Source organism: Schistocerca gregaria, chromosome 8 (genome assembly GCF_023897955.1).
Source record: "Schistocerca gregaria isolate iqSchGreg1 chromosome 8, iqSchGreg1.2, whole genome shotgun sequence".
Taxonomy (NCBI): Eukaryota; Metazoa; Arthropoda; class Insecta; order Orthoptera; family Acrididae; genus Schistocerca; species Schistocerca gregaria.
Window position 1 is genome coordinate 221,268,722 of NC_064927.1, and position 27,047 is coordinate 221,295,768.

Here is a 27,047-nt window from a genome sequence, read left to right on the forward strand (position 1 = left end):
GGATCCACAAGCCTTAAATATCTTTGTGCAATTCGCTGAGAGTAGTCAACAATACAGTGCTTTTGAAGTTACAAATCTGCACCTCATACAAAATAATTTTTTTGTCGGAAACGAGCTCAATACAAGTTGTACTCCTGTGATGTCCAGGGGTCAAAGAAGGAAATTTCAGCTAAACTGTCAGTGCTAGAAACCAGTCTAATATATTCCATGCCCCTGACAATATCTAATATCCATGCTATTCCTACAGATAGTGATTCCAAATAAACTGCACAAAATTCTTGGTAACAATTTTTATTAATTAGCTCATCCTTGATCTTTCCATATTGCAGAATTTATTTTATTTCATAACTGGTGCAAAAAGAAAGGTTTATGTATATTGAACTTTTCTAAAATTTTGAACCTAAAACTGATTTAATAGAGAAATACAGTACTCGACTTTTAAAAAAGTTTAGTTTTTATGGAAAAGTAACATGTACTCTTGACTTTTTATATTGTATTCCCTCTTGCTGCATTTAGCAATATAGTGGCTACTTGCTGTTGTACATTAAAATTATAGAATGTTTATATGTCTTTTTATAGCTGATTTTTAAAAACGACCTTAATAATCCACCATATTTGATAATCTGGCACTGACAGACGCTGGTCATGCCAGATTATCAAGTTCCTAACCTATTTTGTGACTCAAATAGTCTAGATTGTTTGATATTTTATTTATGTTGCTTCAGCTACTGCTATTATCAGATCTGCAGTTAAGCTACTGCCATCATCAGATCTATAATTAAGATTAAAGGAACATAAGAATAAGAGGAGATCACTATATCAGACTGCAACACATGAAAACATAAAAGGTAAAAACTTTCCAACAATAATCAGTGTTAATCAAAAAACTTACGCCCAAGTGGGGCATCAACTGTCAATTTTTACTGACTGATTAACACCAAACATTGTTTCTACGAGTTCTAAGTATTGATCAGGAAAATTCTAAAAATTTTAACCTTTTAAGTTTTCATCTTTTGTATCCTGATAATGCACAACAAACATCTCTCATTTTTATGTCCCTTTAATCTCAGTTACAGACCTAATGATTGCAGTGGCCAAAACAATGGAATAAATAAAAGCACTATATTACAAGATCTGAATAGTTTTATGCATGACATATCCATGATGTTCTCAGATTCATTCACAAAATTTATTTCCTTTATTAATAAGCTTCTTTACTAATTTATTGGATTAAATTTAGATGGCATAATTGTGAATAACATTAAGCACTACATTGATAGTTTATTGTTAATACAATTTCTATGATGTATCTGTTTTATGTTACTGTATAACTTATTTATTCCACATCCCTGAACGTTCTACTTCATAATGGAATCTGTGAAACATAATGAATTAGTAAAGAAATGAATTAATCTTAAAGCATGATGTGATTTTTACACCTATATGTCAGGATATTTATTCTTAAACATTGATCTATATAGCTCAACATTTATTCTTCAACATTAGTCTTGAAGAATAATGAATAATCTCCATTTGAAAAATACACAGATGCTTGCACACTTAGGGAACAAAGTGAAGTTTTTCATCATCATGAAAAGATTTTTAATTTGTTTTCCACATATGTAAGGTATTACTTACAAGTAACGCTGGTTTCTTTATCCCACTTGATTCAGAATATCTTTCAAGCACTGCATCAGGTGTGTGTACTTTGGTAAACACCAAACCATTTTCTTCTGCGATCTGCAATATTAATAAAAATTGAAGGTAACAAACATTTTATCTGATAAATGAACAGGGATAAAGATTTATATACTAGTGAGAAAATATTCATCTGCTGTGGTCATATAACGATTGGGCACAGAAATATATAGTATAAATTTTACATGCACTGGAGTCAGAAACTCCAGTTAGCAACATTTACGTGATTAAAAGATATTTATTGTGTAAAGAGTCAGGAGTAACTGACAAAGCCTTAAACAAATTACAGGTTTTTCACATGAGTCAATTTCTCAATAGAAATAGAAGATAAAATGCAAGACAACCAAATTGATAGAGCTGTCAGAACACACTCCTGTTGATCTTTGGGTGCCATGCAAGACTGTGTGGTCATTATCACCGATGAACAATTAAATAAAATGAAACTATAAATAAATTCAATTCAAAATTATCACAGTGATTTAGTATAATAATAATAATATGAGTAAACACAAATTGTATAAATACAGTAAAATATATTATGGAAGCCTCCCTAACTGAAAATGTTTTATGGTTGTTTGGTTAGAATTAGTTTTTGCTAGTCTCTTGAATTTAGATGTGGGAACTCAGAAAAAGCTTTAGAAAACATCTGTTATATTTTGAGAAAAGCTAAAATTCTATCAAAACATTATTTGGTCATTTCGGGACGCTATACTCTGATTGATCCTCTCACTGGAGAAAAGAAAGGAAAAAAGATTAGAATTTAACGTCGACTCAACATCAAGGCCTTTAGAGATAGAGCACCAGTTTGAAATGTTTCACAGACAGGGAGGGAAATCAGCCATTTCCTGTAAAAAGAAGCATCACAGCTTTTGCTTTGGGAATGATGTAGGAAAATGATGGAAGACCTAAATCTGGATGCCCAGATTTAGATTTGAACCATTATCCTCCCAAATTGAAGTCCTAACCACTGAACTATCATGCCCAGTTTCACTGATGAAGGAAACACTAATCATGTCTTTCCCAGACTCTTCAAGCATCAATTGCCAAGTGCAATATCAGCATATAGTTACATGAGTCTGCACAAGACTGAATGCACCAATAGTTGAGGCATGGTCTGCCACCTACTGCTGGTTGTTGGTCCCTGTGCCAGGGGATAGGGATGGGGAGATGCATCCACTGTTCAGGTGTATATGCCTGCACAATCTCGACATCTCACCAGGTGACGAGAGGAACATTGTATTAAATGATGCTTATAATGATTTCTCTAAGCGAAACTAATTTTTTGTCTGATGACATTATATTGATTATTTCTTAGCATTCCTAATGCTGTTTCTGTTCCATTATAATTAGCAATGTATTTTCTCCAAATAATCCAACTGATACAATAAAGAACATACAAATAGCTCACATAACAAACTCCATATGGATCCATTCTCAAGAGTTTAACACAGATTGAAATATAGAAGGGAGACATAAGAACAGTTATTTTAACAGTGTGGTCTGTTTTAGGTTTTTGTAGAGCAATACAGTTTTCAGTTATGATTGCCACTGATCTCTCAATTTCTCTGTTACCACGCATGTATTACTTAAAATACCATAAAATAAGCAAGGAGACACTTATTATATAGACAAGAAAATTATGAATTTACTCTAGCACAGAATACAAACCTCATCTTCTAATTGTAATCCATGCTTTATTAAGTTTTCTTCATATTTCTGTCGATAAATGAGAGGTTTTCTTGAATTCTCATCATTTTTGTACACAAGAACCATGTCAATCAAACGGAGGCCATCATTGAAAGTTGGTGCTGTTTCCATTTCTTCCTATTGGTAAGAAAGAGAAATATTCATAAAACATTAAGTAAAAAGAAAATTTGTGAAGTAATGTTCTATAAAAATAAACTATATTTATAAATATTCATATACAGCAAATTTTATTTAAAAAGCTTTTATAGGTATTGCACCAGTCACTGATGCACATATTTATACAAACTTTTGTGACAGCCACAACAACAGTAATCAGTAAAAGTAAGTTATTTCATACTGTTAGCCATGAGTGTCACACTGTAAGCTTTTCATAATAGCTAGAAATCAAGTACAAGTGCAGAAAATTTAAATCACAGAAAAATAAGTGATTTTCATTAATTAATCTATTCAAATCTGATGATGAATTAAACAGAAGCTAGAAAGCGATTTGTTGTGGCAGGGGTAGTTAATATCATGCAAAAAAGCACTACAAAAGTCCATTGTCTACAAGAAGCAGCAGCTTTGCAATCAATGCAAAGCCAAAATTTCTCAGCCTAGCAGTGAAACAGCTTAACAAGAAATACACCATTAAAATAGTAAAGAGTCTTTGTTAAGCTGTAAGTCCTCATCCAGTTGAAAACTAATTACATGTGGTTCCCACGAGGTTCCATCTAAGGGGACTTATCTTTTTACACATATGTTAATGACCTTTCATCAGTATCACTAGGAGATGGAAACTTTATTCCATCTGCATTGACACATACATTGTGATAAGTAGTGAATCAAGCATAACTTTAGAAAGCGTATTACAGTTCTGGGTAACTAATAAAGCCAAAGTACAGTTTTCAGAATGCAAATGTACTGTTATGAATTATTTCTGGAATAGATTTAGAATTTCATGCAGAACCCTGCTGAAACAGCTTGGTAAAATAATAATTGTTTTTCACTATTCGTATCACTTCATCTTTTCAGAGAAAAACTCAGCTGTCAGATTTACGCAACACATCTACATCTATACTCTGCAAACCACTGTGAAAAATATGAAAGAGGGTATGTCCTATTGCAGCAGTTACTAGGATTTCTTCTTGATCCATTCACATATGGGGTTCAGGAAGAATGGTTGTTTCCATGCCTCTGTGCATACTATAATCATGCCAATCTTATGCTCACGATCAGTATGTGAGCAATATGTCTGAGTTTTTAGTATTTCCCTAGAGTCATCATTTAATGCTGGTTCTTGAAACTTTGTAAGCAGACTTTTTTGGCACATTGTACATCTATCTTCAAGAGTCTGGCAGTTCAGTTTCTTCATCATCACTGTAACACTCTCCCATGGGTCAAACAAACATGTGACAATTCATTCTGCTCTCCTCTGTGTATGATCAATATTCCCCACTAGTCCTATCTGGTATGGGTTCCACACACTTGAGCAGTATTCTAGAATGGGTCACACAAGAGATTTGTCAATAATCTTCTTTGTAGATTGATTGCATTTCCCCAGTATTCTGCCAACGAACCGAAGTTTACCACTGACTTTACCCATGTCACACACGAGATTTGTCAATAATCTTCTTTGTAGATTGATTGCATTTCCCCAGTATTCTGCCAACGAACCGAAGTTTACCACTGACTTTACCCATGTCTGACCCTATGCGATCAAAAATGGTTCAAATGGCTCTGAGCACTATGGGACTTAACATATGTGGTCATCAGTCCCCTAGAACTTAGAACTACTTAAACCTAACTAACTTAAGGACATCACACACAACCATGCCCGAGGCAGGATTCGAACCTGTGACCGTATCAGTTGCGCGGTTCCGGACTGAGCACCTGAACCGCTAGACCACCGCGGCCGGCCCTATGTGATCATTCCATTTCATTTCTTTACAAAGTGTTACACCTAGGTATTTGTAATAGTTGACCAATTTCAGCAGTGACTCATTGATATTATAACCATAGGATACCATGTTTTTTTTTCATTTTGTGAAGTGTGAAGTTTTATATTTTTTAACATTTAAAGCAAGTAGCCAATATTTTTACCACTTTGAAATCTTATCAAGATCTGACTGATTATTTTTGTAGCTCCTTTCTGTCAGTAGTTCATTATAGACAACTGTATCATCTGCAAAAAAGTATGAGGTTACTATTGTCTGCTAGGTCATTAACATACAACGTGAAAAGCAACAGTAACAACACACATCCTTGGAGCACATCTGACTTCCTTGGGGCACATCTGAAGTTACTTCTACACTGATGGTGACTTGCCATCCAGGATAATATGTTGCATCCTCCCTACAAAAAGTCCTCAATCCAGTTACTAATTTCACTTGATACCCCATATCATTGTACTGTTGGCAGTAAGCATAGGTGTGGTAATGAGTCAAATACTTTTCAGAAATCAAGAGATACTGCATCTACCTGAGTGTCTTGATACACAGCTTGGAGTATGTCGTGTGAGAAAAGTGAGAGCTGGGTTTCACACATTTTTCAAATCCATGTTGGTCTGCATGGAGGAGGTCATTCTGTTCAGCATGCCTCAGTACAATAGAGCTCACAGTCTGTTCTAAGATTCTACAACAAATCAATGTCAAGGATATTAAGTGGTAGTTTGTAAGTAGGCTGTTTAGGTTTTTTGATTGGTAATGCCACATAGCACTCTGTATAAAAATCACTGGCTGTGCTGTGTGCAGTCAGTGGCGGGTTGGCATTGTTGTAATACTCGCCATTGTAGTGTTGGGCAGCTGGATGTTAAAAGCGCGTAGCGTTGTGCAGTTGGAGGCAAGCTGCCAGCAGTGGTGGATGTGAGGAGAGAAATTGTGGAGTTTTGAAATTTGTAAGACTGGATGTCATGAACTGATATATATATTATGACTATTAAGGTAAATACATTGTTTGTTCTTTATCAAAATCTTTCATTTGCTAACTATGCCTATCAGTAGTTAGTGCCTTCAGTAGTTTGAATCTTTTATTTAGTTGACAGTAGTGGCGCTCGCTGTATTGCAGTAGTTCGAGTAACGAAGATTTTTGGTGAGGTAAGTGATTTGTGAAAGGTATAGGTTAATGTTAGTCAGGGCCATTCTTTTGTAGGGACTATTGAAAGTCAGATTGCGTTGCGCTAAAAATAATATGTGTCAGTTTAAGCACAGTTATGTATAATTTTCACTTCCAGTACATTTCTTGTTGACAAGTGAGACATGTTTCTTCCCCCCCACCCCCCACCCCTCCTCCCCCCCTCACCCTAGAACTAGGCACAGTTTTTTGTTCCAAGGATCTACAACAGATTATAGTTATTAGAGGAACTAATGGAGCTACAAACTCAGTATAGAATCTGACAGGGATGCCATTAGAGCCTGGAGCTTTGTTCAACTTTAACTATTTCAGCAGTTTCTCAACACCGCTGACACTAATAATTATTCCACTCATAATTTTAGTGGTACAAGTTCACTGAATCCTTACCAAGATAAACATTAATCTAACAAGGATTAAAAGGTGCCCATGGTACAGATACACACATTTCTTTTGCTGCTATAAAAGTGCAGTTCCAGTAATTTCAGTGGGGAACCAACTGATTTACATATTGTCTCTGTATACAAAAGTCAATGTCCCAACCAACTGATTCACTCACTGACCCATCATCACCCAGCCCAAACTTCTAAGGATGTTGCTGTTTTTGTTGTGGTCTTCAGTCCAAAAACTGGTTTGATGCAGCTCTCCATGATATGATGGGTTGTGAAGCCTCTTCATTCTCTGAGTAACCACCCAAACCTGCATCCTTCTATATTTGATTACTGTATTCATCTCTCGGCCTCCCTCTATGACTTTTAGCCCTTACCGCCAAGCTTCCCTCCAGTCTAATTGGTGATCCCTTGATGTCTCAGGATGAGTCCTACCAACCAATCCCTTCTTCCAGTCAGGTTGTGCCACAAATTTCTTTTCTCCCCAGTTCTATTCAGTACCTTCTCATTAGTTATGTGATCTATCCATCTAATTTCCAGCATTCTTCTGTAGCACCACATTTCAAAAGCTTCTATTTTCTTCTTGTCTAAACTGTTTGTCACCCATGCTTTACTTCCACACATGGCTGCACTCTATACAAATACTTTCATAAAAGACTTCGTGACACTTAATTCTATACTCGATGTTAACAAATTTCTCATCTTCAGAAATGACTTTCTTGCCATTCCCAGTCTACATTTTAAGTCCTCTCTACTTCAACCATCATCAGTTATTTTGCTGCCCAAATGGCAAATCTCATCTACTAATTTAAGTGTCTTGTTTCCTAATGTAATTCGCTCAGCATCATCTGATTAAATCTGACAACATTCCCTCATCCAGTTTTTGCTTTTGTTGATGTTCATCTTATACCCACCTTTAAAGACACTCTCCATTCTGTTCAACTGCTCTTCAAAGTCCTCTGCTGTCACTGACATAATTACAATGTCATCCACACACCTCAAAGTTATTATTTCTTTTCTGTGAGCTTTAATTTCTTCTCCAAATTTTCCTTCAGTCTCCTTTACTGCTTGTTCAATGTACACATTCAATAACATCAGGGACAGGCTGCAACCCTGTCTCACTCGCTTCCCTTCCTTTTCATGCCTGTCAACTCTTATAACTGTCGTTTCACTTGTGTTAAAGTTGTAAACAGCCTTTTACTCCCTGTATTTTACCACTGCTACCTTCAGAATTTCAAAGAGAGCATTCCTGTCAACACTGTCGAAAGCCTTTTCCAACTCTACAGATGCCATAAATGTAAGTTTGCCTTTCATTAACCTATCTACTAAGATGAGTCATAGTGTCACTATTGCCTAGCATGTGTTTACATTTCTCTGGAATCAAAACTGATCTTCATCGAGTTTGGCTTCTACCAGTTTTTCTATTCTTCTGTAAAGAATTTGTGTTAGTATTTTCCAACTGTGATATAAATCTGACAGTTCAATAATATTCACATCTGCTAGCACCTACTTTCTTGGGAATTGGTATTAATACATTCTTCTCAAAGTCTGAGGGTACTTCATCTGTCTCATGTATCCTGCACACCAGAAGAGTTTTGTCACAGTTGGCTCTCCCAAGGCTATCAGTACATCTGACGGGATGTTGTCTACTCCTGGGGCCTTATTTTGACTTAGGTCTTTTACTGCTCCATCAAATTCTTTTCGCAGTATCATGTCTCCCATCTCCTATTCATCTATGTCTTCTTCCACTTCTATAATATTCCCTGTCCCTGCAAGTTCATCCCCTTTGTATAGACAGTCTTAATACTCCTTCCACCTTTTATCTTTCCCTTCTTGGCTTAGTACTGTCTTCCCATCTGAGCAGTTGATAATCATATGGCTACTTGCCTCTTTTGTTTTCCTGTATTTAGTATCTATCTTACCCCTAGTGATATTTAGTTCTATATCCCTGTATTTGTCCTCTGGCGACTCCTGCAAAGCCAATTTGCATTTCCTGGAAATTTGTTAAAGACAGAAATTTGGAATTTGCAGTGGCTGTTGATTTTATACTGCAGGTATCATTTGAGAAGGAGGTAAAATACGGAATGAATGCTTTTTTGAAAATATGTACTATTGAGACAATTTTGAAATTAGACTTACAAAAATTGGTATTTGGTTTTTCAGTCAGAAATATAGAACTATGTGTCCCAGCATTTTTGGAAATGTAAATCCTTTGGGGATGAAATAGTGGCTGAATTTTTTTTGAAAATACATGTTATAGTGCTTTTAGAAATTCAACCCCTAAGAGGGTGAAATAAGGGATGAAATGCTTTATGAAACATTTCATTACGAAAACATTTTTAACTTAAATCTACGAAAATTGAATATGGTTTCTCAGAAAAAAAAGGAAAAGGAAAGGAAGTGTTTCAGTGTTTTAGGAAACTCAACCCCTAATGGGATGTGTAGAGGATGAAAAGCCCTTTCAAAATACATTGCTTTTAGGGCAATTTTTAAGCTAGGCCTATGAAAATTGCCATTTGGTTTCTCACTCACATATAAAAAAGTAGGCGTTTCTGCATTTTTGGAAATTCAACCACTAACAGAGTAAAATATCAGGTGAAATCTTTTTTGAAAATAAATCATTTTTTAAAAAAAACTACTAAAGCATTTTCAAACCTACACCTAAGAAAACGGCTATTTGATTTCTCCACTAGAAGTTTAAAAAAAATATGTTTCACTGTTTTGGCAATTCAGCCCCTAAGGAGGGAAATATAATCGTGACAAAATAATATTAAGTAGGGAGTAAATCATGGAACATATACTGTGCATGGGTATTTGTTTTTGTACATGCAGACATTAAATGGGAAGTGTGGAATATGGGAAAAAGGCAAGAAATGGTGAGAAATGGATTCACCTGCTTTGGGCAGGGTCTTTTACATTTTGGTATTGCAGCTTGGTGGTGACTTGACTGTCAAAGAGCAACCACACTCTACAAGAATGAAAACGAAAGACAATATGGTTTTGTGACAAATAAAATATATTGTAATCTGGATTGCCCTGTTGAGCCTTCGAGGTGTATGTAGGATGACAAGCAGTGTTCTACTCAATTTTATGAGTCACACTAATGATCTGTACACCCATTTCAGGAAATATATGTTTGTAAAAGGAAAGTAGTGGGTGTGCTTTTTCGTGTTATATGTAGAAGCTATCTTCTTTTCCTCCAGTAACAGCTGCAGAACATGAAGTAGTAAGGCCTTTCCTTGGCTATGCATAGGATTTCAGAGACACTGATTAGCAGGATCTCTACTTCAAGAGAATCAGATGGCAACCAGATTAAAGGTAAAAAGGTAAATACATCAGATATTACGCATGAAGTGTTATGACTCAGTTTCAACTACAAGGAGTGATCCAGTGGCAACATAAAACCCTAACTCAACAAAAAAACACTTCATTTGGCTCCCACTGTACATGATGCAGGGCATTGGAGCAAAAGGAGAAAATAAAGAACTACAAATCTGCAAAATCTTTAAATTCAATGAGTGATAAATTACGGCATTGCTACAAGCAGCAAGGATTAAACAAAAAGGGGAACTATAAGTGAACAGACATAAAACTCAGTAATGACCCATTAACAAGAAACCAAAGAGAAATATCAGAACAATTCATGAAAACTGAAGACAAATCATACTTATACAATTATGGAACAAGCATTATGGCAACTTCAATTAAATTTATGTGTCAAGTAAACAATGTCAACATATAAATAAAAGAATGTTTTAACTATGACAGAGCAATTTTTCAGTGGGACTGGAGGAGTAGAATTTTCTGGTGGTTCAGAGAAGAAGATTTCAAATCCGGACATTTGTAGGGATGCAGTGGTAGCTGAGCAATGCTGCAAGAGTGCTGGTGTACGTCACAGTACAGTTCACCTATCACTGTGTTCAAGACATCGGCTACACCAGGTGGTGAAAATCGTCGCAGTACTTGCCACATACACATGGTTGCAGTGGCTACATGACAAGAGATTGCAGTTCATTGGAAAGGGTGAGCTGTTCGGAAAATACTGCAATAAAACATTGCTCTGGAAAGAAAACTTCAATTGTAAAAGTGTTAAAAATGAAATGTCATGTGCAACTGTCGAACATAAGGTAGGCCAAAACAACCCAGTATATAAGTCATCGTCAAAATTTATGCTCCTGCACCAAAATGTACAATCCTTATCAAATAAAGTTAGTGAGATAGAAATATGGTTATCAGATGAACTAAAAGAAGTGTCAGTTATATGTGTTAGTGAGCATTGATTATCAGAAAATATGTTACATCACACAAGGGTAGAAGGCTTCACCCTTTCATCTTTTTTTCGTAGGAAAACCTCCATGCATGGAGGAACATGCATATATGTTAGAGAGGACGTCAAACATGATAATTTAAAGTTCACTCACCAGCTAGGGGAAGAGTAAAACTTCGAAATTTCTGCTACACAACTGACAAATTTAATTATAATTGTTATTTGCATATATAGAAGCCCAAATGGAAACGTAACTACTTTCATTGAAAATCTTGAGAAGGCACTTAACAGTATAAAAATAGTTAGTAAAACAACCATAATATTCCGTGACTTTAATATAGATTTCAACCAGAACTCAAAAGACAGATTAAACCTTGAGGCCTTGTTAAAAACCTACAATATACATATAACTATCAAATCCCCCACTAGAGTCACCAAATCGTCAAGCAGTGCTATAGATCAGATACTAATAAATACAGATAAAGGTATAATTAAGTCAAGACCACCTGCAGAAAAAGGTCAAGACTGCCTGCAGAAAAAGGTAAATTTGAACAGAATTAGAATATTCTGTTCAAATTTACCTTTTTCTGCAGGAGTCTTGACCTTTTTCTGCAGGCGGTCTAAATACAGATAAATATTTACACAAATCTGGAAATATGAATACAGGTTTTAGTGATCATTATGCACAGTCTATTGAATTCCCAGTAGAGACTGCAGGAAATACTGAACAACAAATGACAAGAAAAGGCAGAAATTTTAGCAAGCACAACCTAGAACACTTCAGGCACTTACTAAAAAAAGAAACATGGAATGATATAGACAATTATGAGGACACATGTAAAAAGTTTGACATGTTCATGAAAATATTCTACCATTATTTCAGTATTTATTTTCCAGTTAAAAACCAAACACTAAAAACTAAGAAAAGAAATGTTACATGGCTGACAAAAGGCATTAAAGTATCATGTGCTGAAAAGAGGAAATCTCAAAAACACTAAATGTTCCAGAAGAATTTCTGGTGTATTTCAAGAATTATAAGAGAGTGCTTCACAAAGTCATAAAAGAAGCTAAAAAACTAATGATCACCATATAAAAATGGCCAGGAACAAAATGAAAGCCATGTGGAAGATAGTCAGAGAACAAGTAGGAAATGAGACCTCTCAAAATGTAAATCTCCAGGTAATACAAGATGGCAAAAAAATTACAAATCCAGAAGACGTAGCCAATGCTTCTAATACATACTTAGCAAATATTAGGAAAAATTACTCTCTGACATAAAACCTTCAAGTAAAAATCCTGCTACAACACCATCAAATCAAAATAGAAGCTGCAACTCCCTATTTCTTACTCCAACCAACCCTAAAGAAATTATACTATCTATTAGAGAGTTAAAAACAAAATATTCAACAGGTGTGGATGAGATTCCAGATTATGTCATTAAAAATGTGAGTGAGCTGATTGCAATACCATTAGCGGAGTCTTTCCGTCCTGCTTAAAGACAGTGAAATTGAAATCACTGTTCAAAAAGGGTAAGAAAGAAAACATAGCCAATTATAGACCTATTGCCTTGCTATCTACATTTTAGAAAAAACTAGAAATAAATTTTCATAAGAGGTTGCTAGATTTTCTAGAAAAGTGCAAAATATTATCCACAACCCAACATGGCTTCCGGAAAGGCCGATCAACAGAAACAGCAATATATGAATTTCTGGGTGAAGTACTTGAAAAAATTGATAGTCAACAAAAAGTAACTGGCATATGCCTTGATCTGTCTAAGGCTTTTGACATCATAGACCACACCCTATTGAACAGAGGTATGCCTAACAACTGGCTTAGATCATATCTTACTGACCGCAAGCAAGTAGTAGAAATACATTTTCACAAAGAAAATAAATCAACAAGACACTATTCTGATTATAAAGCAGTAAAAAATATGGAGTACCGCAGGGCTCGGTACTGGGCCCCGTCCTATTTTTGATATATATAAATGACCTAAAATCAACCAACCAGTACCACAGCACTATCCAGTTTGCAGATGACACTAGCATATTAGTCAGTGGGAAGACTGCAGAGATACTACAGACAAGACTGTCTGAGGCATTAACATATGTTGTAAACTGGTTCAACAAAAACAAACTAATGATAAATAAAAGTAAAACAGTAGCATTAAATTTTCATAATGTCAAGAGAAACACTGAAGAGGATATAAGAATTCAGATGTCAGACACAGATATTGCAAGTGTGCCTAATACAAAATTTCTGGGGGTCTGGCTACAGGATAATCTTAGATGGGAAACTCACATTGACAACATATTAAAGAAACTAAGTACCATGTGTTATTTAATGAGAGTGCTAGAAAACTGCTGTCATAAGGACTGTCTAATGACAGACTCTGGACCTCTGCCTTTCGCGGACAAGTGCTCTACCAACTGAGCTACCGAAGCACGACTCACACCCTGTCCTCACAGCTTTACTTCTGCCAGTACCTCATCTCCTACCTTCCAAACTTTACAGAAGCTCTCCTGCGAGTTCAAGTCTTGGTCCAGAACAAAGTTTTAATTTGCCAGGAAGTTTCATATTAGCGCACACTCCGCTGCAGAGTGAAAATCTCATTCCGGAAACATCCCCTAGGCTGTAGCTAAGCCATGTCTCCACAATATCCTTTCTTTCAGGAGTGCTAGTTCTGCAAGGTTTGCAGAAGAGCTTCTGTAAAGTTTGGAAGGTAGGAGACGAGTTACTGGCAGAAGTAAAGCTGCGAGGACGGGGCCTGAGTCATGCTTGGGTATCTCAGTTGGTATAGCACTTACCCGCAAAAGGCAAAGGTCCCGAGTTTGAGTCTCGGTCCGGCACACAGTTTTAATCTGCAAGGAAATTTCAATAATGAAATAAATTTTCACTATATCTCTCTGTTGCTATGGACAGGTGTTAAAGAGACATAATGACACATTCGAAGCATTGAGCAGTGCATTTGCATCAGATCATGGCCAGCTGCTTAGTTGATTACTGATCATCTCATAGACAAACGCCTCAGTGTGGGATTATGTTGCTATTTTGTAACTGGGGTCACTCTTTGAACTGATCATAAATTTTTTCTCGCCTAACTTGTTTTGTATGTTATATTACTGCTGCTCACTTGGACTTTCAGCAACACAATTTATCGCTGTGTTACCTGAAGCAATACTGAAGGAATTGGTATAGGTTTGCAGTTGTGAAACAAAAATGGAACTCCACAAAATAATTTTATTTCTGGTTGGCACACTTTATACACAGTCACGCCAGCTTGAGGGTTAAGAAAATGCTGCTGTAATAGAGGGTACATAATAGAGGATACTTGCATTGTATGCCAGTATTTACTAGAAGAATGGCTGCAGAGACTCCAGAATGGGTTAAAGAATTATTGCAACAAATATCAAGCAATTATCTGGGAAAGCAGTTTCTAATATTAAGGACCTATCTGCCAAAGTTGAGTCTAAACATAATGAACTGTTTGTCAAGGTATAAAATACAAAAACGAACTAAAATTAGTCATAACAGAAAATGTTAAATAGGAAAAAGAAGCTAAATTAACTAATGTTGCAAATATTTTGAACAAGTTGGCTCAAGAGTTGAAGGATGAGATCAATAACTAATACAATTTAAGTTTGATAGGAAGTAAAGCGTGTAAAACGTATTGGTCTATGAGGCACACTACCTGGGCACAACTTGTGCCAGAATTTCAAGTAATCCTTAATGAATCACCCCATATATCAACAGTATTAGCTCTTATAGAAATTGTGACCCATCCTACCTAGCTTACATTAAATGGTGCAGGTCATTCCTCCCACGGATTCACCTAATTAATGTATCGACCATTCCTTCTACGGATATACCTACTCTTTTCCTCTAACAATGGAATATCCATGGTGGAACGTAACAATACTATTGAAGGATAATTGTTACTCACCATATAGTGGAGATGTGAATTGCAGATATGCACAGCAAATAGATTGTCACAAAAAGAGCATTCGGCCAACAAGGCCTTTGTCAAGAAGTGTGATGAGAAACAAGGACCATAGTAATGCTCCAAATGCCCTGGCAGTAAACGTCGAGCTTGGGAAAATATGGTTTGATAATATGTATTCTGGCTTTGTGAAATATAACTGGTAGATGATATTTTTTTATCGAGAAAAGCTAAACCTTCACTTATAACACTGGTCATCAAAAGTATTTTACTGTTTCTTCCGCACCTGAGATCAAGCAGGATCCTAAGAACACAGCTTAAATTTCAGCAGCTGAATATTTTTGACAAGCATGATTGTAAATATTGTTGCTGTGCACCAAACATTTCGTGCATTGCCTGGCTAAATACATGTTGCATCAAGCACTTCTAATTTTCCATAGAATAACCAATTACATATGAAATTGCTCAATAACTCACCTTGCACTTTTTTTAAGGACAATTGTACTTTTTGCCATTGTTATTACATGATTTTTAATCTGCAAAAGAGCTATAATCCATATGAGTAACTAACCTTGAAGAGTGGTTTTTTAGCATGTGTTATGATTTAAGATATACCAAACACAAAAATGCCAGTAAAATTTTAAATTATGACATAAATGGCTAGTCTTATGTGATGAAATTTTTCTAAGTGGTTGGTCTTCAAAGTTTTAAGTTTTGGATGCAAGTCAAACAATCTGTGATTTATGAAATTCATCATACATTCTCACATAACTTATCTCGCATTAAAGAAAATTTACTGCAAAAGTAAATCTTCTCAAACCATCATTTGCAATATTTTCCCAAGACCTGTTAGAAATGTAAAAATTTGTGACATCATGATCATCAAAAGCAGTTTGTTGTTGCAAAGTATTGCATAGCCTTCATCCTACAGCCTTTGAAACATTTTGCTGCCAGCAGAAGCTTGTGTGTGCTCTGTGTTTTTTTGTTGTAAATGATGCATATCTATCTATCTATCTATCTATCTTTCTTTGTTTCTGGAATATAAAATAATGAAATATAAATGAAATATAAAATAATAAAAAATTCCTGGAATCCTAAAAAATTCCTAGGTGAGCTCCCTGCTGCCACTGGATAAGCAGCAGCCAGCAACAAGTCGCACTCATAGCTCACTCATTTGTTTTATAGTTTCATTCTTAATTTCTTTGGATGCTTTTAGTTTAATTCACGAATTTCGGGCATATTACAGTATTTGAGAGTTGTAGCATCATGTTTTAGTACCTGTATAGTGTAAATTAGCATAGTTGTCAGTCATCTGTTTTTGTTTTGAATGGCTAGTGTCGGTTGTTCACAGCCAGTGAGCTCCCTGCTACCATTGTATAAGCAGTAGCCAGCAGCAAGTCATGCTCTTAGCTCACTTATTTGTATTATGGTTTAATTCTTAATTTCTTTGCATCCTTTTGGGTATTTGCATAGATTAATTCATAAATTTCGGGCATATTATAGTATTTGAGAGTTGTAGCATCGTGTTTTAGTACCCGTATAGTGTAAATTCGCGTAGTCGTCAGTCATCTGTTTGTTTTGAACGGCTTGTGAGATAAAAGGGAGGGAAAAAATTGTTAGGGATAGATAGGAACTGCACCTGTTGTGTACTGATTCAGGGGGAATTGGCCACTGTCCAGAAACAGCTGGAAGCTGTGTTGGACGTGGTCGACAGGCTCCAGGCTGTTGCCCTAGACCACAGTGACAATGGGACACCCGAGGCAAGCACTTTAGTGCCTCTGGAACCTGTAGCATCGCCTGGGATATCTGATGCCACTGCGCCCTTAGATTCAGACATCCCTGCCGGTTGTCACTTGTCTGACAGTGACTGGCGAATCGTGGCAGGGTCGTGAATCCCTGAGCGGAAGATGAAAGTTGGTGCTGGCTGCAAGGCTGTACCCTTACGCCTCCATAACAGGTAATGAGGTACTGCCTACTGCTGTACTTCTGAGCCAGCAAGGGTGGCCTCGCCTGTTGCGGCAGAGGCCGGTCTTCCTGAGAGGTCCGGACAAGTGCAGAGAATGGGATTGCTTGTCATTGGGAGCTCCAATGTTAGGCGGGTAATGGAGCCCCTTAGGGATATGGCAGCTAAGGACAGGAAGAAAGCCAATGTGCACTCCGTGTGCATACTGGGGGGAGTCATCCAAGATGTGGAAAGGGTCCTTCCGGATGCCATGAAGGGTACAGGTTGCAGCCAACTGCAGGTGGTGGCTCATGTGGGCACTACTGATGTGTGTCGCTATGGATCGAAGGAAATCCTCTCTGGTTTCCGGTGGCTATCTGAGTTGGTGAAGATTGCCAGTCTTGCTAGTGAGATGAAGGCAGAGCTCACCCTTGCAGCATCATCGATAGGACCGATTGCAGACCTTTGGCACAGAGCAGAGTGGAGGGTGTGAATCAGAGGCTCAGATGGTTCTGCGACAGTGTAGGCTGCAGATTCCTCAACTTGCGCCACAGGGTGGTGGGGTTTCAGGTTCTGCTAAGTAGGTCAGGAGTCCACTACACACAGGAGGCGGCTACATGGGTAGCAGGGGCTGTGTGGTGTGGACTGGGTGGTTTTTAGGTTAGACAGTCTCGGGAAAGATCAGAAAGCTCTACAGTTTCAAAGGGTACAGTGCAAAGAAACGACAAGAATCAACCAAGCAACAGTCGTTATTGCAGTTGTAAATTGTCACTGCGTTGGAAAAGTACCAGAGCTTCAAGCGCTGATAGAAAGCACTGAAGCTGAAATCATTATAGGAACAGAAAACTGGCTAAAGCCAGAGATAAATTCTGCTGAAATTTTTACAGAGGTTCAAACTGTGTTCAGAAAGGATAGATTAAATAGAGTAGGCGGTGGTGTGTTTGTGTCTCTTGGTAGTAGTTCATCTTGTAGTGAAGTTGAAATAGATAGTTCCTGTGAATTACTATGGGTAGAGGTTATACTCAACAGCCATACCAAAATAATAATTGGCTTCTTCTATTGACCCCATGACTCAGATGATATAAAAGCTGAACAGTTCAAAGAAAACTTGAATCTCATTAGAAATAAGTACCCCACTCATACAGTTATAATTGGTGGAGACTTCAATCTACCCTTGATTTGTTGGCGAAAAGCTGAAGGAAGACAGAAAACATCTTCCGGAATTATACTAAATGCTTTCTCTGAGAATTACTTTGAACAATTAGTTCATGAGCCCACACAAATTGTAAATGGTTGCAAAAACATACTTGACCTCCTAGCCACAGCCAGCCAGGGTGGCCGAGCGGTTATAGGCACTACAGTCTGGAACCGCGCGACCGCTACGATCGCTGGTTCGAATCCTGCCTTGGGCATGGATGTGTGCGATGTCCTTAGGTTAGTAATGTTTAAGTAGTTCTAAGTTCTAGGGGACTGATGACCTCAGAAGTTAAGTCCCATAGTGCTCAGAGCCATTTTTTTTCTTAGCCACAAATAATCCTGATCTAATAGAGAGTGCCATGATGGATACAGGGATTAGTGAACACAAGGTCATTGTAGAGAGGCTTAAAACCATGTCAATCAAAACCACTAAAAATAAATGTAAAATATATCTATTTAAAACAGCAGATAAAAATTCACTTGATTCCTTCCTAAGAGACAGTCTCCATTCCTTCCGAGTTAATTATGTGAGTGTAGACCAGATATGGTTTTAATTCAAAGATACAGTATTGACAGCAATTGATAGATTCATACTGCATAAGTTAACAAGAGATGGGATTGATCCACAATGGAACACAAAACACGTCAGAACACTGTTGCAGAAGCAATGAAAAAAGCATGCTAAATTCAGAAGAACGCAAAATCCCCAAGACTGGCTAAGTGTCACAGAAGCTCAAAATTTAGTGCAGACATCAATGTGAAATGCTTTTAATAGTTTCCACAATGAAACATTGTCTCAAAATATGGTATAAAACCAAAGATATTCTGGTCGTATGTAAAGTACACCAGTGGAAAAAAACAGTCAATACCGTCAATGCACGATAGCAATGGAAATGTTGCCAATGACGATGTTACTCAAGTGGAGTTACTAAATACAGTTTTCCATAATTCCTTCATGAAAGAAGATGAAGTAAATATTCCAGAATTCTGAACCAGAACAGCTGTTAGCATAAGTGACATAAAAGTAGATATCTTAGGTGTTGCAAAACAACTCAAACCACTTAAGAAATGCAAGTCTTCCAGTCCAGATGGAATACCAATCGGGTTCCTTACAGAGTATGCAGACACAATAGCACCTTTCTTAGCAATCATATACAACCACTCACTTGACAAAAGATCTGTTCCTAAAGACTGGAAAGTAGCACAGGTCACACCACTATTCAAGAAAGGAAATAGGAGTAACCCATTGAATTACAGGCCCACATCACTGACCTCAATTTGCTGTAGGATTCTGGAGCATATATTGTACTCGAACATTATGAATCACTTTGAAGAGAACAACTTATTGATACAAAACCAACACGGATTCAGAAATCATCGTTCTTGCGCAATGCAGCTAGATCTTTATTACCATGAAGTAATTAGTGCTGTCAACAAGGGATCTCAGATTGATTCCATATTCCTAGATTTCCAGAAGGCTTTTGATACCGTTCCTCAAAAGCAAGTATTAGTCAAATTGGATGCATATGCAGTATCGTCTCAGTTGTGTGACTGGATTTATGATTTCCTCTAAGAGAGGTCACAGTTTGTAGTGATGGACAGTAAATCATTGAGTAGAACAAAGTGATATCTGGCATTCTGCAAGGTAGTGTCATAAGCCCTCTGCTGTTGCTAATTTACATAAATGATCTAAATGATAATCTCAGCAGCCCCCTTAGACTGTTTGCAGACGGTGCTGTAATTTACCATCTAGTAAAATCATCAGACAATCAATTCCAATTACAAAAGATCTAGAGAGATTTTTTTGTATGGTGCAAGGAATGGCAAATGGCACTCAACAAAGAAAAGAGCGAGGTCATCCACATGGTTACTAAAAGAAATCCGATAAATTTTGAGTATACACTTAGAAGATGCAACAAACCCACTAAAGAGACAACCTACATTTCACCTATCTGTCCTCTGCTGGAACATTGCTGTGCGGTATGGGATCCTTACCTGGTAGGATTGATGGAGGACATCAAAAAAGTGCAAAGAAGGGCAGCTCATTTCGTGTTGTCGCGCAATAGGGGCGAGAGTGTCACTGATATGGTACGCAAGATAGGGGTGGCAGTAACTGAAACAAACGCAGTTTTCTTTGGGGTCAGATCTATTTACAAAATTTCAATCACCAACATTCTCTTCCAAATGCAATAATATTTTGTTGACACCCACCTACATAAGAAGAAATGATCATAATAAAATAAGAGAAATCAGAGCTCGAACGGAAAGATTTAGGTGTTCTTTTTTCCCAAGTGCCATTAGAGAGTGGAATGGCAGAGAAGCAGTATGAAAATGGTTTGATGAACTCTCTGCCAGGCACTTAAGTGTGATTTGGAGAGTAGCCATGTAGATGTAGATGTAGAAGTATCCCAGATTTTTTCCGAATGAAAAAATTCCCAGGTTTTTCCCAGATTTCCTGGGGTGTATACACCATTGAATGACATGGTGATTGGTTGGGCCCAACTGACCTGTCTAGGGCCAGAATGAGGAACTTTTCTTTATTTGTAGAGGGCAGGTATGCTAGCCACTGGAAGCTCCAGTGCTAGACAGATAATGATGTCCCTTGAAAAATAATAGGCATGTTAGGAAAGAATGTCAGTGTGTATCCAGTATGGTTACCAGGAGGTCTGACCCAAGACATGGAGGAATTATGCCTGGCACTTGGGTTCTGAGGTCATTTTCAGTTCCTTTCAGAATTTGGCTAATTTGATGAAGGCAGCTAGCATCACACATGGATACAGTATAAGTTCACTAATTGTAGCATCATACCAAGGGTTGATCATGGTCCTCTGGTTTGGAGCATACAGGAAGGCCTATACATGAGGCTCAGATGATACTGAGACAGTATCGGAAGTAAATTTCTCATCAACCTCAGCTATCGAGTGGAGAGCTGCAGTGGTCCCCTCAAAAGGACAGGTATGTGCTATAGAAAGGAAATGGCTAGTAGGGAGCAAACCAGGTAGGGCATGCTCATGGTTTCTTTTTTTTAAGTTACAGGAACCTGCCCTTGGGATTAGTGATGAATCAGCTGCCGATGTTGGAGATAGATCAGCCATATTATTCTCAAAGAAATTGACCTTCACAGATCAAAAACAGAAAAGGTTAATGTGATAATACTAAACAGCAAAAGCATCCTTGATAATGTCTGATTATTAAATTAATAGTGCCCATACAGTACCAGCAACAAAAAGTTGGTTGGAACCTGAAGTGAATAGCAATGAAATCCTAAATACAGACTGGAATATATATTATAAGCACAGGTTAGACACTATGGGTGGTTGCACGTTTATTGCAGTAAGGAATTTGATAGTAAGGTTATTACAGGTTCCAAATATGAAATAATTTGGATGAAGTGAAGCACCAAAGGAGGGCCAAACATGGTAACTGCATCAGGAGCTATAGGGACACAGTGCTTCAGAGAGAACATGCAGAATTGTGTCAGTAAGTTTCCTGATAATGCTACTGCACTAGGGAGAGACTTCAATTTGCCAGCTATAGAATGAGAGAGCCATGCAATCAAAACTGGTGCCAGTGACAGATTCATGTGACATTATTCTGAATGTCTTGTCAAAAAAAATTGCTTTAGATACATTTGCAGAACCAGCTCATGGGGATAACATCTTAAACCTATCAAGGAAAAGGCCTGAACTTTTCGATCAGTTAACACGGAAGATGGCCTCAGTGATCATAAACATATGATAGCACAATGACTATGCATGTTACAAGGAGTGTTAAGGAAGGAATTTTTTTTAAGCAAGAATGACAGAATACAACACATGGGGTACCTGAAAACAAAGATATGGAGCACAAATGGATAAACTTCAAAAGCTTTCTTCAATGCACATTACACAAGTAAAAATATAGGTGAATACCAACAGCCAAATGAATTGAAAATGAGCATAAGGAGAGCAATGAGAGAAACATGCAATGACTTTGAATGGAAAATTTTTGCAGCCAATCTGACTAAATTGTTGAGAAGTTTTGGTCTTACATTAAACCAAAATGCAATATTTGTGAGTAGCCAGATATCAGCATATGTGTCAGAATCCAGGAAAGAAACACATGAAGCCACAAGGCAGAAGGACCATGAGTGGATGAGAACACAACACCAAGAGGTGGACAAGCTAAACACAGCTGGCTAATACCAGAAAGGACACAGACAAGGACAAGACCAAAGCAACCTATGTAAACAACAAACTGCAAAGCAGAGACCTTTTCCACAACAGAGCCGACAGGCCAAGAGCAAAGAGAGGCACAATCCAAATCACAACCAGAGAGAAGGGCCAAGTGCCAAGTGAGGTTATTATTGAATAGTCCACAGAAACTCAATGGAATTAATCAACAATATCAGACAAGAGTACAGATCTGACAAACCATTCGCTGGGCAGTTGTACTTATATTGATCATGAGGAACCCTACTGGGTGGCATATTCATGTGGCAAGACAAGTGGCACATTCACATGGTGAGCACATTGCTGCGGTGAGTTTGTGCCCTCTAACAGCCATCTATGTGCACTTCCTCAGCAGGCTTTAAACTACTGTGGAGGTGGATACCAGATCCCTCCAACTAACCAGGAGCAATGGGTAAAAACACTCTGGCAGCATGGGCAAAGACCCAGTCCCTTCAACCACCAGTTGCAGGAAAGGAGTGTGTTTGGTGTTCATCAGGGTATTGCTGGCAATGGGAACGCCAGGGAGTTTCACCAATCCATGTGGATGTGGGAGAGATCACTGGCGCAACAGCATATAGTCGCAGGCTCCTGACAGAGATGCCAATCGTGTAGTCACATTGTCACCAGGAGGCAGTGGATGAGGCAGTGGATGCAATGCCTGCACTCACAGCCACAGCTGGTTGTGACGGCAGCACTCAAGACCCCTCTGTGATTGGACTGACATAACCTGCTGCCCGTGGATCTCCTCTACCATCACCAGTGTCCCAGTGTCAGTACTCCCATAGGATTGGACTCACACAGCTGCACCATGCACATAATGCTTGGAGGGATGCGAGTAAGGCTCTGAAGGTCATTTGAGCAAGGATGGAATGAAGGGCTGCAGATATCTTTTATGCCACTGGCCTTGTAGAAATCTTCGAAAGTAGATGCAGTGAACTGCACCCATTAGCAGAGACCAGTATGCGAGGCAGCCTTTCAATGGCCAAAACCTGCGATAAGGTGGTAGGGTGTTCGTGGTGTTTGTCATAGTGGACACCATGTATATAACATATGGGTTCTCTGAGTAAGCTTCCACAGTGTGCAACCACATTGATCTCAAAAATGGGTCCACTAAATCTAGATGGGTTCAGTCCCAGGAGAGGCGGAGAATATCCCAGGGGTTGAAAGATTGTAGGGGCAATGCCTGGTGCCATGCACATGCTGTGCAGCTACAGACCATTGCTTCAATCTCGCCATTTATCTCTGGCCAGTACATGTCAGCAAGCTAGCGCCTTCATGCAGGACCTCCCTCAATACCCCCAGCGCAACAAGCTCAACACCCGTGGCACAAGTATGCCTGGATTACCACCCTATGTGTGCCCATCTCAGTGTCCAAAAGAATGACAGCATTGACAACTAAAAGTCTGTGAGAAGTATGTATCCAGGAGCTGAACTCGCTGGCCATCCAGCAGATGAGGTGTTGGCCAGCCATGGGTCATGTAGAGTAGGACCTTCTGAGCACCTCTCATTGTTTCAAACTAGTGTCTGGGCCAGCAAGTAGACTAGTAAGATATATGCTTTGGGATGCTGTGATGTGGGCTTGTACAGTGTGGTGTAATTGTATGCACTCCGGAAGTGTTGGGCAGTTCACTCTGGGAGACCGCAGTGTGAGTTGAATAATGCCACAGGTCCAGTTGTAGTGCACAGCCTTTTTACACAACTGATTGAGAGGTTGCACAATGTGGGCTGCATGGAGTAAGAACTTACAATAATAGCTGATTTTGTCCAAAAACACAACCATTTCAGGTAAGTTTGTCAGGTGGAGTAAGGAGTCTATCATGGCAAGATTCCAATCAGTTGGCCTGATTGTCTCTTTGGTGAACCCTTGCCCCAAACATTCCTTTTCTGATTAAAAAAATATGAATGTCTCTTATACAAAGCAGGCCTGCATCCCGCAGTATCATCAAAAGTATATTAAGATTTTGCAAATGTTCTTGGTGGGATGGTCCTATGACAATGAGATTATCCAAGTAATTCGTGTAAACTGGAGTACGCTGCATCAGGTGTCCCAGAAACATTTGATAAACTGTGGGGGCTGAGGCGATACCAAATGGGAACCATTTGTGCCTGTACCAATCAAAAGACATACTAATAACAGTGATGTTCTAATTCTTCATCTAAGGGTAACTGAGGATAAGCACCAGCAAGTTCGATCTTGAAGTAGCATTACCCCACAATAAGTTTGCTGAGGTCTTCCAGGCAGTTGATAAGATAAGTTTCCACCTGTAACTGAGCATTGATTACAGCAAAGAAATCTCCACACAATCTGAGAGAACCCTTGGGCTTTCTGGTGATGACTAGAGGAGCGGCCCATGCACTAGATTCCATCAGCTAAATAACCCAGCAGCTTGGAGATGAACAGCTTCTACTTCACATCAGCAAATAAGGTAACTGGAATTGGTCTGGTGCTGTAAAAGCGAGGCATGGCTTCCAGCTGTAGGGTAATGTCCACCTGAAAGTCTGAGACATGCCCCAGATCTGGCTGATATAGAGATGCAAATGCCGTGTAGAGATCATACACTTCCTGGAAAGGAACTGCGGTTGATATGATCTCAATTTCATAAGAGCTGAAACCTCAAGTGTTGTATACATGTCAAGGCCAAAATGGTGTTAGTAGATGGTTGGTCAATGGTCAATGCAAGCTATAGTGAGTCCCCATAGGCCACTAAATGCCATGAGGACAGAGACAATTCAAGTGAACCCAGGTGTGTGTATGAAACCTGATTTATGAAAGAAACAGTAGCCCCCTGTCCACCTGGAAACAGATGTCTTGCAGCATGTGTATGGTGTCCTCGTGCACTTGTGGGGCAGGATGGGAGCAGGTTGCACAACTTTGCAGAGATGCTTCTCTGTAACTCAGTGCATGCAGGATCCCCAGTGATCTGTCTGTTCTACTTGAGAGTGAATGGGAAAATACTGTGGCCATGAAGGAGGGGCAACTGGAGGCTCAGACACCATAGAGATGCTGGACAATGATGAATCATACCACTGCTGCAACCTGAGGATCACCCTATGGCTGCAATGCTAGGGTGGAGTGCGTGGTGGCATGTTAACTGTAGCAACTTGTAGCCTTGTCATGAGTCATTTGTTAACAGCCTGTACCATCTTGAATGAGTGTGAAATATGCAAATGTCCTCCAATGATGGGTTACCCATTTTCAGTGCTACTCTGTGAACCTCAGGGTCAGCTGAACCACAACATCATGAATCAAGGAGTCCATGCATGAAACTTTGCAGCCTTCACTGGCACAAGTGAAATTACATTTGTGGCTGAGGCCTTACAAATTAGTGACCCAGGAGCGGTATAATTGTCCAGACTGTTTATGGTGTTGGTGAAACCTGTGCTTGGAAACAACCACATTAAACCTCTGGGACTAATTATTAGTTAACAGAGCACATGTCTCCTAAAAGGAGAGTGTGATAGGGTCAGACAGAGCCACCAATTTATGGAGCAGAAAAATATGTCCAGCGATGTCCAAGACAGAAATAACCATCACTGTAATAAATCATGTGACTTGATACACGGTTAAATGTTGCTTTAGTTGGAAACATGTATCCCACTCCTCCATAGGGTCACTAAGAGGTGGAAATGACACAGGATGAGTGGGATGTTGACTATAGGGAGCAATGAGGCCCTGATCAACATAGCCTCGCATGCTTGGAGTTTGTCTGCCTGAAGCTGAATTAACTTTTGTGATAAGTCTGTCTGAAGCTGCTGATGTTGCATTAGCTGCTGCTATTGCTGCAGCAGGCCAATCAATTTAGCGTCCCTGCAACAGAGCAACTTCCTCTTTTCTTCTCGCCAGTGCTATATTGTGAGTAACCAGATATCAGCACATGCATAGAAACCCAGGAGAGAAACACATGAAGCTGCAAGCTGGAAGGCTGCCTGTGGAAAAGAACACAACACCAACTGGTGCTAAGCTAAACTCAGCTGACTGGTGCCAGACAGGAAACAGACAAAGAAAAAAAAAACAAAGCAATCTATGTAAACAACAAAGCGCAATGTGCAAAACCTTCATCACAGTGGTGCCATCAAGCCAAGAGCAAATGGAGAGACAATCTGAATTATGACCAAAGAGGAACACCAAGTGCTAAATGGGCTGTTATTGAATATCCATTGTACATTGATGATAGTAACCTACAATATCAGATCTGGGTATAGAATTGGCTAACCATTCACTGGGCAGCTGTATTTGTATCAGCCACAAAGTACACTATTAGCCAACTTATTCATGTGGTGAGACAAGGACCACACTCTTGCTGCGAGTACAGCACTTACGTGAGACTGTGCCCTCCAGCAGCCATCCAGGTCAATTTCCTCTGCTGGGCATTCAACATCCACAGAGCTGGATTCCAGACAGTAAGCACATCAAAAATGACCTATTCAGTCAGTTAGTGACCCTACAGATAACAAAATGGAAGATTACAGAGAGAAGGCCAAAATACTGAATCCAGTCCACCAAAGCTGTTTCCCCATGGAAGAGCATAATATGGTCCCTCTTGTCAATGATTTCACAAATGTTGAATTGGCAGATATTGAGATAAGGGAC

The 27,047-nt window shown here is 38.7% G+C and overlaps 1 protein-coding gene across 3 annotated transcripts in view; it reads right to left on the bottom strand.

Moving 5' to 3' along the window:
• Positions 1–27,047, bottom strand: part of LOC126284207 (anoctamin-5-like) — a 333,989-nt gene that overhangs the window by 289,461 nt on the left and 17,481 nt on the right. For all 3 annotated transcript variants that reach the window (XM_049982972.1, XM_049982973.1, XM_049982974.1), the window contains 2 exons: positions 3,367–3,522; positions 1,639–1,740 (listed from right to left, as the gene is read on the bottom strand). In XM_049982972.1, coding sequence (XP_049838929.1) covers positions 1,639–1,740; positions 3,367–3,522 — 258 coding nt within the window. The remainder of the gene's footprint in view (positions 1–1,638; positions 1,741–3,366; positions 3,523–27,047) is intronic.